The sequence below is a fragment of the Lissotriton vulgaris genome, chromosome 11 (assembly GCF_964263255.1).
Source record: "Lissotriton vulgaris chromosome 11, aLisVul1.2, whole genome shotgun sequence".
Classification (NCBI taxonomy): Eukaryota; Metazoa; Chordata; class Amphibia; order Caudata; family Salamandridae; genus Lissotriton; species Lissotriton vulgaris.
In genome coordinates, this window is record NC_141699.1 from 826681794 (window position 1) to 826698785 (window position 16992).

General features: G+C 44.7%; 1 protein-coding gene across 2 annotated transcripts in view; it reads left to right on the plus strand.

Moving 5' to 3' along the window:
- Positions 1–16992, plus strand: part of RYK (receptor like tyrosine kinase) — a 906407-nt gene that overhangs the window by 782103 nt on the left and 107312 nt on the right. For both annotated transcript variants that reach the window (XM_086943935.1, XM_086943936.1), the window contains exon 11: positions 4313–4445. In XM_086943935.1, coding sequence (XP_086800061.1) covers positions 4313–4445 — 133 coding nt within the window. The remainder of the gene's footprint in view (positions 1–4312; positions 4446–16992) is intronic.

Below are 16992 nucleotides of genomic sequence, written 5' to 3' on the forward strand. Positions count from 1 at the left end.
CACATATGTATAAAATGTACATGAGCACAGCACTCACAAATATGTAATAGACCAAAATCACACACATGTATGTATGTATGTATGTATGTATATATGTATGTATGTATATATATATATATATATATATATATATATATATATATATGCAACACTTGCATATCAAATGGCACTAACAACTAGGTGAAACCACAATAGACAAGACCTATAATATATTTCCACAAACATATCTAAACACAATTTGAAATGGACAGACCAACATAATTGCCACAATTCTTTTTAAAACATACATCCTAAACCCTTAAAACCTCAAATATAGAGTCACCCATCAGTCATAGCAAAGTGAACTTCTTTTCTGTTTTAAGTACATAAACAAAAGGGGGGAGGGGGGAAGCGAGAGAGAAAGTGTGTAAACAAAAGGAGGGATCAGAAAGTGTAAAAGAAAAAGGAATAAAGATATATATAGAAAAGTAGTAAGACTACCGTCACCAAAAAGTTTATTTGATAGACCACGTTCCATTTGATGAATCGGGGCAATAGTAAGCCAAATTAGACAGACAAAGTGGAATCCGGTTTCTAGCCAAAGTAAATAATAATAAAATAAATATAATAAAAAATCACGGTTCGTTGTCATCATTGTCTTGGCCATATGATAAAGATATAAGACCTGTTACTTGTCACATATGAATATCATCTCTAATCAATAGCGGATTTGCTAGTCCAAGCTGTTTCAGCGAATACATACACAGAGCCCCATATTAAAGCATAATCCTTCCTTCAGACGCAAGTTTCAATCCGATTTTAAAAAGGGGAAAGGGAGGATGGTCAAAACTACAGCCCATAACCAATACTCAATATAATATCCCTATGTCCTCACCTAAAAGACATCAGCACACTGTTGCAGCTGGATTCTATTTGCTGCGATAGGTCACTCAGGGTTATTCAACACAGTTCTTATATATTAATCTAGGCTGTATGCATCCAGTATTCAAGGGATCTGAAGAGACACAGATATGATAAATGTCTAAAGTTTAATAAGAACATACAAACCAAGGTGTCTGGATTGGGAAAAATAATCATAATAATAATTACCCAAAGATAGTTCCGTTTATGTGTAAAGTGGAACTGGGTTAAAGCCGAGTTCTATTTCAAGTGGTGGATCACTCTCAGTTAACCGTAACAATTCTATTTGGTAATACAGACCAAATATGTCCAATATCCAGGGATTCTATGGGCACATAGAAATATGACATGGGAAAGTTAAATGTTAATGGGGAACAAGAACAACTCAAAGCTGGTGTATCTCAGAGTTGTCCGAATCAGGAAAAATATAATAATTACCTGAAAATCCTCTCAAATGAAGATGTTCTTGTGTCTCTGCATTCACAATGATGAAATAGTAACTAGAAGGTAGAATACAAATAAAAAAGACTGCAAACATATATAACACATGTTTACTATTCCCAGACTAATATCACCCGGGGATGTATACATAAGCTGGGCGACATGTGTACCTTAAGGTGTCATTAAACACCATGTGTAAAGCCATGGTAGGCAACTATATTGCGCTGTATTTAGTAATTACATGACATTTCAGCAATAAATCATTGCGTGGATTGATTCTATGGATCCTGGCAGAAAGACCTCACATGTCATACTAAACGAGATACAGATTGATACATTATACACTTCCATCGGTCATCCGAATAAGACGCCCATCCTTCAATGTAAAAGAGGTTATAGTAAACCGCAATAGTTAGATTCTGAAAGTAAAAAATGTTTTCTAGCACTTACACCATACACCCTGCAAATCAACTTGGGCACTGAGCTAAAGTAAACATTTAATGCACATCCATATATCCATTCCCCGGTCTTTCAAACCCTTCAGATTCCAAAACAAATAAGTTATACATCCCAATGTCACCAAGTTAAACGGAAGAGAACCTTTGATATCAAAATACAGGCAAAACCGTTCGTAGTTTTGTGCCAACTGAATTTTAAACAAGAACCATTTCACCCCAAGTGTGTACGATGACCATACCCCTCTCAAAGCGACCTCACCTCGATTCTACGCCCAGAATTCGCAAACCCATAGTGCCGACAATTTCGTGCCAGTATGACCCTTTCGAACAGTTCCCACATAGTCCCCATATAGACATAACAGTCACAGCCTTACTTGCAATGTCCTGACTTTTGAAGGTGGGAGCGCCAAAGTAAGTTGTCAACCTCCTCCAGATGATTGTGAACATCCTGATCTCATTGAGGTTTACTATCGATGAGCTGAAGTCACTGCTGCCTCTTTTGCAGAGACTTCCGATATTGGCGCTATCCTAGACACAGGGCAGGATATTCAGGCTTTTATCCCTTTGTTTTAGCCTTAGTCCTGGATTTCGATGAGAGCATCTGAGTCCTCTTGGCCCATTAGCCTCCTGCATTCTCCTTGTCAACTTCGCCAGGTTGCACTGGAATGTGAAGTTCCAGTGGTCCCAGCATCATAGAAATCTGACAGTTGTAATCCAGTTCTTGAAGAGGCTGCTCACAATCTGCAGTGTTGACTGCTCAAACACAGTTGGCTCAGCCACAAGGTCATCTCCCTTCCCGACCCGAAGCTGATCGTCGTCTCTCTTCTGGGCTGGGGAGGTCTTCTGGGAGAGGTGAAGATGAGAGGATTCTGATCACCGACAGAAACCCAGCGTCACATCAATCAATTGGAGTTGTGTGCTACTGAAGTTGGTTGGGGTACCTGGGTATTTCGCTGATGGTGAACCACTTGGTAGGGTCCCTGAATGTTAAAGCGTTTGAGCTAAGTAGGTATTCTTGCCAATAGTTATGACTCTTTCACATAGGGCAAGTCATCACTCTGCCAGACTTCTTCGCTTTCCCACATCTCTCGAAAGAGATGGGGCTCCATCAACTGCACCCCAAAAGAGCTTTACATTTTATGTTAATTATACCAAGGGACACCATGTGGATGATCACTTTTTTTTAGGTTCTCTGCAGCAAAGAAAGAGAAGGCTGTATAAAACATCCACTTTCGAGGTAGATAGTCCTCTGCTATGCAATAGCCAAGAAACAGCTCCCCTTAAGATCCGAGAGCCTATTCCACCAGAGCTAAGGTTGTAATCACTGCGTTAACTCACTCCTTGACGTTTGCTAGGCTGCGACTTGTGTGTCTGTGGATATGTCCTGAAACACTACTGCATTGACAACCAGATCTGGCAGAAAGGATGCTTTGTTCACTTGGTCCTGCAGGACTTCAGAAGAGTCCTCTCCACAGACACTTCACCTGGCAAAGTACTGCTTTGATATCTTTTCTAAGGTGAGGAATCTGGGGTTAGAAGTATCCATCAAAAGAACAAGGTACTTACCTTCAATATTGCTCTTTTTAGTGAAAATCTAACCTCCGATTCATTCTTGCCCTTCCACCTCCCCGTTCTGTGGAGTAGCCTTTTTTAAGATCTAAAAAGGTCCCATGGTTAGTGAGTGTTCACCATACTGGTACAAACAGTTGTTTGTACTCGGCATTTGTCGACAGGGAAAAACAAGAAACTGACATCAACATGCACGGGTGACACGTGTATGCGGCAGTGCGGAGCTGCACATCACTGACTAGTGACATGCAGGAGTACTGCTAAGAAAAGTTTCCCGATCCAGTTTGACTGCAGATTCCTCACCTTGGAGTACTTTCTAGGCACCAGAGTATCCACCAGAAATAGGATTACTGAAGGTAACTTGATATTCTACCACCGCTACACGTTTCTTCTTGTGAATGGCATAGTTTGGCTTTTAAACTACAAAACAAAGATGTGTGGCTGGGGTAAAACGTGTGTATTACCTTTGTCAAAACAGTCTAGACCCTTGTTTACTTTGAAAATAGGGATCCTAACCATGTTGTCCTACTGGCCAAAGGATTATTCACTACATTTCTAATGCTTGTTCTCACAACCTGCATCTATTCTATACATACAAATGCAAGCCATTATTTCACATTTATCCTTTATTCCTTTATTCCTTTTCAGATTACACAGGGGCCGTGTTTAGTTTTGCCCCAGGCCCCTGAACAAATTAATTTGATCACTTGTATAGTTATTTTATGTTGTAGGTGAAGGGTGTCACTAATTTTCTGCCTTTTACGCCTCATTGAGTATACTGTCAGATAGCACCTCCTACGATTATACAGAGATATGTAGTATATATTTTAGAGACACAGACAATAATTGCTAACATTTGTCTAAGTCAATTGACAGCAAATATCTGTCCATTTAAGCTTTTTTTCCCGCAAACTTGACTCGCTTTGTCTTTTCTTCTTTCACAGGAATCTTCTTCCCATCAGCCATGTGTGCATAGAAGAGTCCGAAAAACCAATGGTTCTGCTTCCATATTTAAACTGGGGAAATCTCAAACTGTTTCTCCGACAATGCAAACTAGTGGAGGCCAACAACCCTCAGGTACTAAGGAGTTCGAGCCCAACAAACCATGCTTGCCATATTCTCTCAAAGGTCATGTGGTCTCATATTAAACATATTGGTGGTTATTGGCAGGCTAGTAGACTACTGCCCACTTGAGAAAAGTAGCTCTTCACATTAGGAGCAGTAATCAAAGATAATTAGGATATTTGTTTGGTTATCAGCTACATGTTGTCAGCAAAATATAAGAGTGACAATGACCATTATCCTTGTGGCCTACATGAAATAAATTAATCTAGAATTGAGCAGTTATTTTGTACACAGAAAAGATGCCAGAGTGGATTTGGCTTGGGAAATCTTCCTAATGTACTAATTATATGTTGGCATGTCTTGGTGTCCATTTGCCATATTATGAATGTCCTCTAAGTTGAGAGATGTGGAAGGTACTGAAGCTTGTTTTAATCTAAAGGTTCAGTCTTGCCTCTAATCAATATATGTTCCAGTGTTTGTTTGAGGTGTGATGCTAGTGTCTCGTGGAAACATGGCTCATGTTGTGTTTTGAGTTCTCTTTGTTTATTTCTGTTTGGATATTATATCCTAGGAGTTTGCCGGTTGAACATGCCCACACCTTATTTTTAAAGTTCTTATGGATATATCTTCCCTCAGATGCCTCATTTTATAAATAATCCTCTGAGCTTTCAGATTGGTCTGGAATTTGTTTTTCCCCTCTGCTATAACTCTCCAGAACAACCAACCACGTAGCACCAAGTGTCTCCGGCTGCCACTGTTCCGCCTGATATTCTCATCAGAGTATATTAGGCGACAGTCAGCAGATTGATGGCAGTACCTGTTTTTCCATGCTTCATAATGTGGTCTGCAGCACTCTTGCTGTCTCTATACCAAATGTCTGTTTTTGTCAGCGACTAGGTCAAATATCTCCTCAAAATGCCCCAGCCTTCAAGCCTTACAAATGGTGCTGTTGCAAACAGATGTCTCTTTGGGATTCCCACACCAACTAAATGTGGTGTTATGGCCTGTAACTCTTGTGCTTTCATGTACCCAAAGGCCATCCGGGATCCAGAGTCAGAGTTCCATGTGGACTTCTCCCAATGGAAGGTATCCTTCAAAGGAGCATTCTCTTAAAATATCTTACCACACAAAATGGTGTAAGAGATCTTCTTACTCGAAGAAGCAGTCCTGCTCCTGGGAGTGCTTAGTCTCAACACCATTCCACCATGCTGGGCTCTACCTCGAGTGACCCCTGACACCATAAAAGATGAGTCGAACTCCCTGGCCCTCCAGTCGACCCAGCGCAGCAAGCCTTTCCAGCTAGCAATGCTGGAAAAAACCCTGAGTGGTGTGTTTTTGATAGCATGTCTGACCCCTAGTGCCCTCTGATGCAGTGTTTATATGGGTTTTGGCCCAGTTCCTTAAATCGATGTCACAATTGGCTAGATCGCTGCCCGTTTAATTTGAGCTTTCTTCAGAACTGATTTAAAAGTCCATAGCATTGCTACCCACAGCTAACTCCAACGTGGGCCAAGAAGTAGTTGGGGGTAAGTATTATCTGTGCTGCATAGGAGAAGGTCAAGTCTAATTTTAAAGGTGACTATATTGTTTGTACCACTGCAATGTACAAAGGTTGATCCGCTTGGAGATTTTTGAATCCAAATCCGATGCTTTCGCTAAGAAGAATACTTATTATAGCCGCATAGAGGATGATGAATGAATAAATGCATTATTTCTCATTGGTCTAAACACTATATTAGGATCTGCTGAGCCGTGGGCAAGAGCCAAGAAAAACCCACTCTATAAATCATTCTGGCTCATTCTACTTGTTATCTGGCGTCTTCTGGGTAACTACGTGGTCATACTGTTTTCTCCTCAGTCGGCATGCAATAACAAACACTTTGCCAAGGTGTGTCAGTTGATATCCTCGGTGAACCGGCGCTATTCAGTCTCCCTCACAAGGAGGGACTGCTTTGGGACTTGTTCGTAAGCTGACAAACCTATGGGAAGATGTATCCAACAGAAGGAAAAGGTACTTATCTTTGACAGCGATATTTCTGGTGGGTTCATGAACCTCTCCGATGCCTCACTGCCCACTCCTCTCCACTAGAAGTGAGTTTGATGATTAATAAGATCCCACCATATGCAAACATGTTAAGTGCCGTTTTTTCTACTATTGTGGCACTCGATGAGCAGCAAAACGTTTTTTAGGAACTGACACTAGCGAGCTAGCCGTACCCTATTGTGCAATTGTGCTCTGATGTGTGTCATCACCTCCAGAGGCGGAGTCATGACTGAAGCCATGTGTGGGTGCTGGAGAGTCATTGCTGGGGAAAAAGTTTACAATACAAGTCTGAAGCCTTGAATGAGTATTCATAAGTTGACAGAATTTGAAGGAAGGTTAAATGCCCAACAGAAATATTGTTACCGAAGGTAAGTAACTTTTATATTGAATGTTAATGTCAGATGTACCCTATTAAGTGGTCAAATGGATATATTTCTGGATTAATTATTGGTTACTATGCACACAAATAGTGAGTTTGTGTATTTTTGTACATATTTCAAGGCAAGCAGTCGTATTTGCCATTGAAAGTACTGAAAATTAAAGACAACATTTATTTATATTTGTAGTAGTATTTGTATGCTCTGTTCTTCCACTTAAGTAGGTAAGCAGGCTTTTTGGGTGTGTTAAACTGGTGTACAGATTTGAATCAGTTATGCCGTTTTTTAGGTCTCGCAGAGAGACCTAATGCCGCCCATCCACAAAGCTGACTTTTACGATGAGGATTTTCAACAGTTCACGAGAAGCGAATCACGTGACAAGCTCCTCGTGCACGAGCTTGCCCGAGCCTACCCCCTGCCAGCACCATTTGCCACATCAAAGGCTTCCGCTGCCCCGCCCCCGCGTCCCTTATTCACGGCCGCAGGCCGTGACTCGCATGTACTTCCCCGGCTCTGCTCCCCGCCCCGCCTCCTCTCTATCCCTCGCTCTCCGCCAGATGCTAGGCTTCCTTTTCAGCTGCTTGTTTTGGCATAATGTTGATGTCGGGCATTGGCCGTCAGGCCACTTCAAAGGGTTCCGCTGCCCCGCCCCTGCTTCAGGGCCATCTGTTCCCCAGCACCTCCCCTCTCTCTCCCCTAATTATTCACTGCTGGCCGGCCGGCACATCGAAAGCTGCTGCTCCCCATCCGTCTCGTTTATTTTTTTTGTCCCCTCTTGTTTTGATATAGTGCCTAATGCTGTGCATTCAGTCTGTTTGCAACTTTAACGAGAACCGAGACCTGGGAAAATAAGCGCGTTTTTGCCGAGGCAGCTCTCGTGATGTGGCCGCAGTAAATCCTGTAGAGATTTTAATATTGTGGACATACTTTAGCAGTGCTGCACCCGTTTTACGAGCGCTGTGCTGGTTTTAATTTCATTCTTGTTTCGAGTGTCTTGTGACCAGGCATGGAAGCTGTTGTTCTCTGTTGTGCGACTGGTGACATTAGCAACCGCAAAATGCATGACTCCGATTCTGCAGAGGCGCAGTCCTGGTCATTAGCTGTCGCTAGAGGCTCGTGTGAAACTATTCAAAGCTTGTTATTTGAGAGCTGTTTTCTTACTGCGCTTCCTCGGTGTTTATTGCATTAAATGCGGATGTTGTTCTTTCACCCATTCAATGTGACTGGGAACAGCACTTGCCCTGGTTAGTTTCTGGCAGGCTGCTTTGACCTCCACCATATCAAAAGGAATCACTTCCGCTATGTGGATCTTCCATGTACTGTCACAGGCTTTGGTAAAATGATTTTTGGAAGATACCAGTCATGCAGCATGTTGTTCTGGTTTGCTATGAATTAAATAGGACGACTCGGCATATATTGTTTCGAGGTCTGATTAGTTGTTGCAGCTTTTGCTGACAGTCTGGTTCGTATCGTGTTGTTACATGTCGTCCTTCGTTGTCGATCTATCTACCTTTTGTAAAATCTCATTCGGACACATTTGAACATCTACCAATTTTTCCATAATTAATTCCTGTTCCCCTAAACCTAAATTAGGCCCTAGGTTGTTTATATTCAGTGAGGCAAGTGAGAAATTTATGTTCGGCTAAGAACTGTATTTTTTTGGCATAATGTTGATGTCGGGCATTGCACATATCCGTCATCTCTTAAATAAAGTCTCTGTATTTTTACCCTTTCTGCACCATCGTTTTGGGATTCCACTAAGTTCTGGGTACTGTTTACTTCACTCCTCCATCGTGTACTTGTGTAAATGGTAAATGTTTCCTGTTTTGACTCAACATTCTCATAGCAACAGTGAGGCCTCTTGCAGGTCCAGCTCGATGGCTTATTGGGGGTCTGATTACCAAACTCCTGCACTAGTACATGATTAGTTGTTCCATAGTGTTAAAGTGATCTTGTTGAATTTGTATCATGAGATAACAAAATCGGGAGAGTGGGGGCGGGGGGCATTTAGGTGTCCGTAACGCCCACAATAGGTTTGATATCAATTTATACTGGACCCGTATGGGTGTTAAAATGAAAGAATCCTCTCCTTACTTTTCAAACCTGTGAGAGCTCTAGACTAGTGAGCAACAACACCTGTTCCAGCAAAGGGAATACTTTTGGAATGTGTGCAGTCTACATTTTGTCGGCACCATGGGCCCTGCGGTTACATTAGGCAACAGTGTTATTCTGGTGTTTCTAGGCCACAAATACATGTATTCCGAGGCTGTGCATGGTGCTAGGGAGCAGACCTCTTTCAAGGCAGTGCAAGCTACCTCACACTGTCCACATGGTGTGTTATTTATCATTTTTAATCCTTACTTGATTTCTGGCACTGCTAGGGAGGTCTCAACAGGACAAGACAGCCTAGTTGAATATGACCTTAGCAAAAGTGCTGTTGGAAAAGTTTTGTGTCCAGTTCTGCAGACCTGTACCTCTTGCCTGAACAGATGGGTGAAAAAGTGATGTTGGAGTTCTGACATGGATCGAGCTATGGATTCTCTCGTGCTCGCCTACATCGCAACATGAACCATCCAACTCCCTCAACCCAGGAATGCGAGTTGGACGCCTACCTTCAGTCCGCTTCCCAGGAGCAATCTGTTAAAGCCACCGTGTTCTCATCCTCAGAGGAAGCTTTAACTGATAGGCCAGTTCTAAATAGCAGTGCTCTGTACAAACCTTAGCTGGGGACATTGAGGAGATCCCAATGAGTGGGTCCAACTGTGAACCATTGAGCTTTGCTGTCTTAGAGCTTAAAATCATGCTATCATGTAAATTGGACATTTTGGAGATTTGTGATATCTTGATATCTTTTAAAAATGTTTTCATTTAGTAACATGTTTTCATTGTCCATATTTTCACTGACCACAAGGGGCGCTGCTGACCCAGCCCTCACAGCGGAGCACCGCTGACCCTATCATTGCAATCAGTATTGATATAGAGAAACAAAATGTAATTTGTACTGCTATTTCATGCCCTATAGTTCAAATACAAAAGAAATATTTCCTCATAGAAGCACTCAAATCCCACTGTGCCAAAATTAAAAGGAGAACCAATAGGACTACACCCTTGCCCACCCTCACACCCTCACACACCATCACTCACCTTCACACCCTCACACCCCCCCTCACACCCACACTCACACTCACCCTCACTCACCTTCTCCCCTCACACACCCTCACCCACCTTCACCCCTCACCCACCTTCACCCCTCACACACCCTCACCCCTCACACACCCTCACCCTCACACAACCTCACTCACTCTCACACCCTCACACACATCACTCACCCTCACACCCTCACCAACCCTCACACACCCTCTCACCCTCACTCACTGTAACGGGGTGTACAGGAGGACTCCGGTATGTGGCGTGTCCCAGCAGCCTACCTGTACCATAATCCCGCGGGACGGTCTGCAGACCGTAGGGGAGAACGACATTGCACTTTTTCCACCCCCCCCCCCCTCTCTCTCTCTTCCCTCACCGCAGGACATTGAGGCAAGTGTTGCTGATCAGGAAGAAGAGGAATGGCCCTTTAAATCGTGGATGGAGGCGGAGTGGGAGGAGCCGGCCTATTACGGATTCCCGTCAAAAGGTGAGCCATCGGAGACGCAGGTGTGCTTGCTCTCCCGGAGGTCGTAGGAGAGGAGTGTTTGGAGCGCGGAGTTACCAGAGACGAAGACGGAGTCAGGAGGTGCGGAGATCGGGAGGAGAGGAACATCGGAGGAAGGATCGTGGAGTATTGCAGGAGGTGCGTAGATCGGGAGGAGAGGAACATCGGAGGAAGGATCGTGGAGTATTGCAGGAGACGGAGAGCGGCGAGTAGCATCTGAGGCCGTCGGAGACGAGTCACCTGACAGAAGCAGAGTCGGCGTCTGCTACGGACGGAGGAAAGCCAGGAGGCCACCGTTCCCGCGAGCCGCCCAGCCACTCACCCAGGGGAGGTGCGTGGCTCACTCAGGTGCGTGACCGGTTGTGGGGCTGGGTAGGCAGTAGAAGTACACTAGGTACACCCTCACAGGACGCCTGATATCCTGGTACCCTTTCCCCGTGCACTTACTCCCTTCCTCACGTTAGTGCACTGTATAAAGTAGAGCACCGGTGAAAACCTCCCTTCCCTTATACCGACGTATGTGGACAGAAGTCTCACAACATCCTTGTTTTCTCTTTACTTTGCTGGGGAGCCACTCGTCCAGCCGCGACTGACTCCGAAGAGGAAGACCCACCCCCCAGAAGTCCGGAAGGGTTCCGTAAGAAGGAGAAAAGCTGCCATCGGAGGCGAAGCAGGTCCCCACGGAGGCCCCCACAGGGGAGAAAGAGTTGTACTGATCAGTTACTAGAGTCAATAAAACCACATTTGACCCGAGCCCGGTTGTTGCCCATAACTGCTGCGCCGCTAGCCGCCCAAAGCGTAACACACACCCTCACACCCTCACCCACCCTCACTCACCCTCACCCACCCTCACCCACCCTCACCCACCGTCACATCCTCACACACCCTCACTCACCTTAACACCCTCACACCCCCTCATCCTCACAACCCTCACCCCCTCATCCTCACAACCCTCACCCCCTCATCCTCACAACCCTCTCCCCTCATCCTCACAACCCTCTCCCCTCATCCTCACAACCCTCTCCCCTCATCCTCACAACCCTCTCCCCTCATCCTCACAACCCTCTCCCCTCATCCTCACAACCCTCTCCCCTCATCCTCACAACCCTCTCCCCTCATCCTCACAACCCTCTCCCCTCATCCTCACAACCCTCTCCCCTCATCCTCACAACCCTCTCCCCTCATCCTCACAACCCTCACACCCTCATCCTCACAACCCTCACACCCTCACTCACCCTCACAAACCTTCACCCCTCACAAACCTTCACCCCTCACAAACCTTCAACCCTCACACACCTTCACCCCTCACACACCATCACCCTCACACACCCTCACACCCTCACTCACCTTCACCCCTCACCCCTCCCCCTCACCCTCCCTCACTCAGCCTCACTCAGCCTCACACACCCTCACCCCCCCACCCTCACTCACCCTTATACCCTCACAACCCTCACACCCTCACTCACCCTCACTCACCTTCACCCCTCACCCTCACTCACCTTCACCCCTCACCTTCACCCCTCACCCTCACTCACCCCTCACCCTCACCCCTCACCCTCACTCACCCCTCACACCCTCACTCACCCTCACTCACCCTCACACCCTCACTCACCCTCACACCCTCACTCGCCCTCACACCCTCACTCACCCTCACACCCTCACTCACCCTCACACCCTCACTCACCTTCACCCCTCACTCACCTTCACCCCTCACTCACCTTCACCCCTCACTCACCTTCACCCCTCACACACCTTCACCCCTCACACACCTTCACCCCTCACACCATCACCCTCACACACTCACCCTCACTCACCCTCTCACCCTCACAATCTCACTCACCCTCACTCACCTTCACCCCTCACACCCCCTCACCCACCATCACTCACCCTCACACCCCTTCACCCTCACACCCTCACTCACCCTCACACCTCCTCACCCTCACACCTCCTCACCCTCACACCTCCTCACCATCACACATCCTCACCCTCACACATCCTCACCCTCACACACCCACACCCCTCACCCCTCCCCCTCACCCCCTCACCCACTTTTACACCCTCACACCCTCCCCCCTCATCCTCACTCACCCTCACACCTCCTCACAATCACACACCCTCACATCCTCACACCCTCACTCACACCCTCACTCACACCCTCACTCACACCCTCCCTCACACACCCACACCCTATCGCCCTCCCTCTATCTATCGCCCTCCCTCTATCTATCGCCCTCCCTCTATCTATCGCCCTCCCTCTATCTATCGCCCTCCCTCTATCTATCGCCCTCCCTCTATCGCCCTCCCTCTATCGCCCTCCCTCTATCTATCGCCCTCCCTCTATCTATCGCCCTCCCTCTAGCTATCTTTCGCCCTCCCTCTAGCTATCTTTCGCCCTCCCTCTAGCTATCTTTCGCCCTCCCTCTAGCTATCTTTCGCCCTCCCTCTAGCTATCTTTCGCCCTCCCTCTAGCTATCTTTCGCCCTCCCTCTAGCTATCTTTCGCCCTCCCTCTAGCTATCTTTCGCCCTCCCTCTAGCTATCTTTCGCCCTCCCTCTAGCTATCTATCGCCCTCACTCAATCTATGGCACCACCACAGCATCACCCAGCGGCACCACAGCATCACTCAGGGGCACCACAACATCACTCAGGGGCACCACAACATCACTATGCGCTACCACAGCATCACTGAACGCCACAGCATCACTCGTCGCCACCACAACATCACTCAGTGCCACCACAGTATCAATCTGTGCAACCATTCAACAACAACTGGTTCAAATATGTTCTCTCAATGTTTCAAGCTTTATTACAAATGTCACAAAAAGATGGTAATATTTCACTTCTGTTCTTGGATTTTCGTCACAATAAAATACACTGAACATAATCTTAACAAAAAATAAATTACAAAACTTTAAGCTATTGCCATTATAAATTACAATAACTTTTATTTAAGTATTAATTATTTAAAAGAAATTAAAAGCCATTGTTATTTGTAATATCAATACATCTAAGCCATGTAAATACAAAACATGTTGCATTACAAATGCTATAGGTGTCACATTTGCAAAAGATAAAAGTATTGGCATTGTAAATGACAAAGCTATTAATTTCGCTATTTTCAAAACCAACACATAAATAAAAAATTTCATTTAGAAGACCAATAGCTCAAACTTTTCTAATGCGAGACCTATTGCTTTGCAAATGCTTGTTTAATATGTGTTCAAAAACTTTCAAGTTGATTGAGATAATAGTGTGAACAACACAAAGTATTACAAAGATAACATTTTTTTCCAAGTTGAGGTAATATTGTAAGCTTGACTCCCACTCATGCTATTAAGTGTAAGAGGCCGATATAATATGTGAATAAGAGTGCATGTGTGTTTTAGTGATTGCTTGACCACGTTCATGGAGGGAGAACTGAAGTTAATTGGTAATTGTGCAATCGTTTGTGTACATTATTTTTTTCATTGTCACATTGATGAAATGATCCGTAGGCATGCTTGTCTTTGATCGCTTCACCCTACAGCATTACATTTTCATTATGTTATTAATTGTATGGTGGTGTTGCACTTATTTTTACCCCTCAAAATGTTATTTCTTATTTGTGTCAGCAATAAAACAATAGAGATACTATAGATATTGAAGTAAAGTAGTTTGTGAAATAATGTGCAAGTGGTTTTGAGTTGTTTTGTTAGCTGGTGAATTTCCTGCTGGTTTTTCAGGGAATTCCCAAAGATTTTTTGATTGAAATTCCAATCCTGTAAACTTGAAATAGTTTTAATTTAGTGAGGAAAGATAAAGAATGCATTGTTAGAGGATACAGAAGAATGGGTGCCTAGTCAAGGGGGATGTTCATGGGTACACAAGCCATACTCACCCACTCCCTTGTCAAACGGCTGGGGAATTGCCTCCTGAAAGTAGGAAGTATTTGTGGACTTTGGGAGTAAGGAGGAGAACGTTCAACGAAGGTATTAATTGGCATTGCTGGCGCCAGATTTTAAATCGAACTAATGGTCCCAGGGAGTAACGAATATTGATTAGCTCAGCAATAATAACCCCAAAAACCGATGACTGTTAACAGCCAGAAGGGTAGGTGAAACTTGGCTTACGTGTTCATCCCTCCTTCGACTAAGCGGAGAAAAAAATAAGCTATTGCTCTTCGGGACTTCTCCATGGCACAGTGCTTTAAAAGATTAAGTTAAACAGCACGGCAACCCTTCACAGCCTGGAGGTCCTCATCCTCGGCTCCAACCCTTAAGCTTGGGACGACTCCTAGTGGCCGACAGCACTGGGGGCAGCCCCGACACCCACCCACCGACCACGCACGCAACCTGGGAATCATCCTCGACTCAATGCTCTCAATGACCAAGCAAGTCAACACCGTCTTCTCCTCCTGCTTGAACACCCTCCTCATGCTTCGCAAGATCTACAGATGGATCCCGACAGATACAAGAAAGACAGTTACCCAGGCCCTCGTCAGCAGCAAACTCGACTACGGAAACGCCCTCTACGCGGGAGCCCTGACTAAGCTCATCAAACTACTACAACGCATCCAAAATGCCTCGGCACGACTGATCCTCGACGTACCACGCCACGGCCACATCACCCCCCCACCTGAGAAACCTACACTGGCTCTCCGTCAACAAGAGGATATCCTTCAAGCTCCTCACCCAAGCACACAAGGCACTCCACAAGACCGGCCCAGCCTACCTCAACAGACTGCTCTCCTTCTACATCCCCAACCGCCAGCTACGCTCCTCCGACCTCACTCGCCACCGTCCTATGCATCCGAAGAACAACCACCGGTGGGAGATCCTTCTCCCACCTTGCCGCCAAGATATGGAACTCCCTCCCACTGAGCCTACGACAGACCCAAGACCTGCTGACCTTCAGGAGGATACTCAAGACCTGGCTGTTCGATCAGTAGCATATTGCCTGTATAGAAGTTATTGTCCCTTTTTCCTCACAAAAAAATTACTGCAGATTGCAAAAAAAGGATTTGGAGGGTTGGGGGGGGGGGGGGGGGGGATTAATTATTAAAAAGTGTTTTCCTTTAACCCGTTAACCGCGGCGGTAATTCCGCCGCGGTGCCGGCGTTTCCGTGCGCGGGTGGGGAGCCGTCGGCCAATGGCAGCACTGGGCAGGTAGTGTTGCCGACGGCAGCAATTAAGGGGTTAAAATAGTATATCGTCCTTGTTAGTGAAAAACAAATGTTACCTCTGTAAAATACAGAGTCTGGTTGAGATTAAGTACCCCCAAATAGTATTTTTTAGGATTGCTGATAAATTTGATGTATTTGAACCTTTTTGTGTGAAATGTTTAGTAACTTCTAAATTGTTTACAGACTTATAAACAGGCGCAGTGTTCTTAGCGATGCAACATTGGAGTTTTTGGGATGCTAATCAACTCAACTAGGAGAGTGGTTACAGTCTTCCTTGTGTACAAAAGGATAGATCTATTTAATATATGTATATTATCAAAATCAACTGTCTCATATTCCCACTACTTATTAAATTATTTAAGGTTATGGTTTTATCATTGTCTAAACTTGGTACAATAGAGAAAGCTTTCTAGTGAGAGACTTTGAAAGCCTTTTTATGTTTGAGGTCATGTCTCGCAGCATTAATAAAGTCTTAAAAAGAAGTGTTTGGAGAATTTGACATAGTCCTAAAATGTGTCGGCTTGAAAATCAACCAAAGGTTATATAATATACTTTTGCCAAGCTTTTACTTCTCCGTATTAATACGATGTCTTCAGAAAAGGCAGGCTTCTTTGTCTTTCTATTCCTCTTACCTATGCGTTCACTTATGGATCTTGTGCACTTTGTTAGGCTTCATATGCATATGATACGTTGTGCAACTGTAAAGCATATGACCCCGATTTCGGCTGCTTGTTTTTCTATAAATGCGTGTTTGAGAAAAATATACTTCATTTTGTTTGACAAATGTTCCTAACATTATTATAACATGGTATTGAAGATCGAATGATACTCCGCTGCCTTGTCTTCCTTAAAGTACGAGTTTAGTGTTTTACATTCCTTAGATTTCCACTCGTATCTTGCTATCTTGCGCTCCACGTCTGGGATAAAATGAAAGTGTTTTTTTGGCAAGCTAACTACAGTCAAGGTGAAAGGTCTGTTGATGTTTTCGAAAGGTTGAGGAGGAACCTGATAGTTGGTATGGAAAACTGTTAACTGTGAAATAAACCATTTTCTACAGAATTAATAAAAACTCCTGAAAAAATAGTTTTATTCCAAAATTCGAAAGTCTTAATAAAAACTAGCTATCCATCACAGTTTTATATTCACAAGGCTTTTGAGACTTGTAAGGATACAATATACATGCTAACTACTTGTTGTTTTCATGAACTTGTTGGTCAACTTTAAAAAGAACTCTCAGCTGTCTGGAAATGTGAGGACAGCTTTCTCACTCTATTGATCTTCATTCTTGCACTAAATATTCCCCTCGTTGGATCCCTTTAATTAAA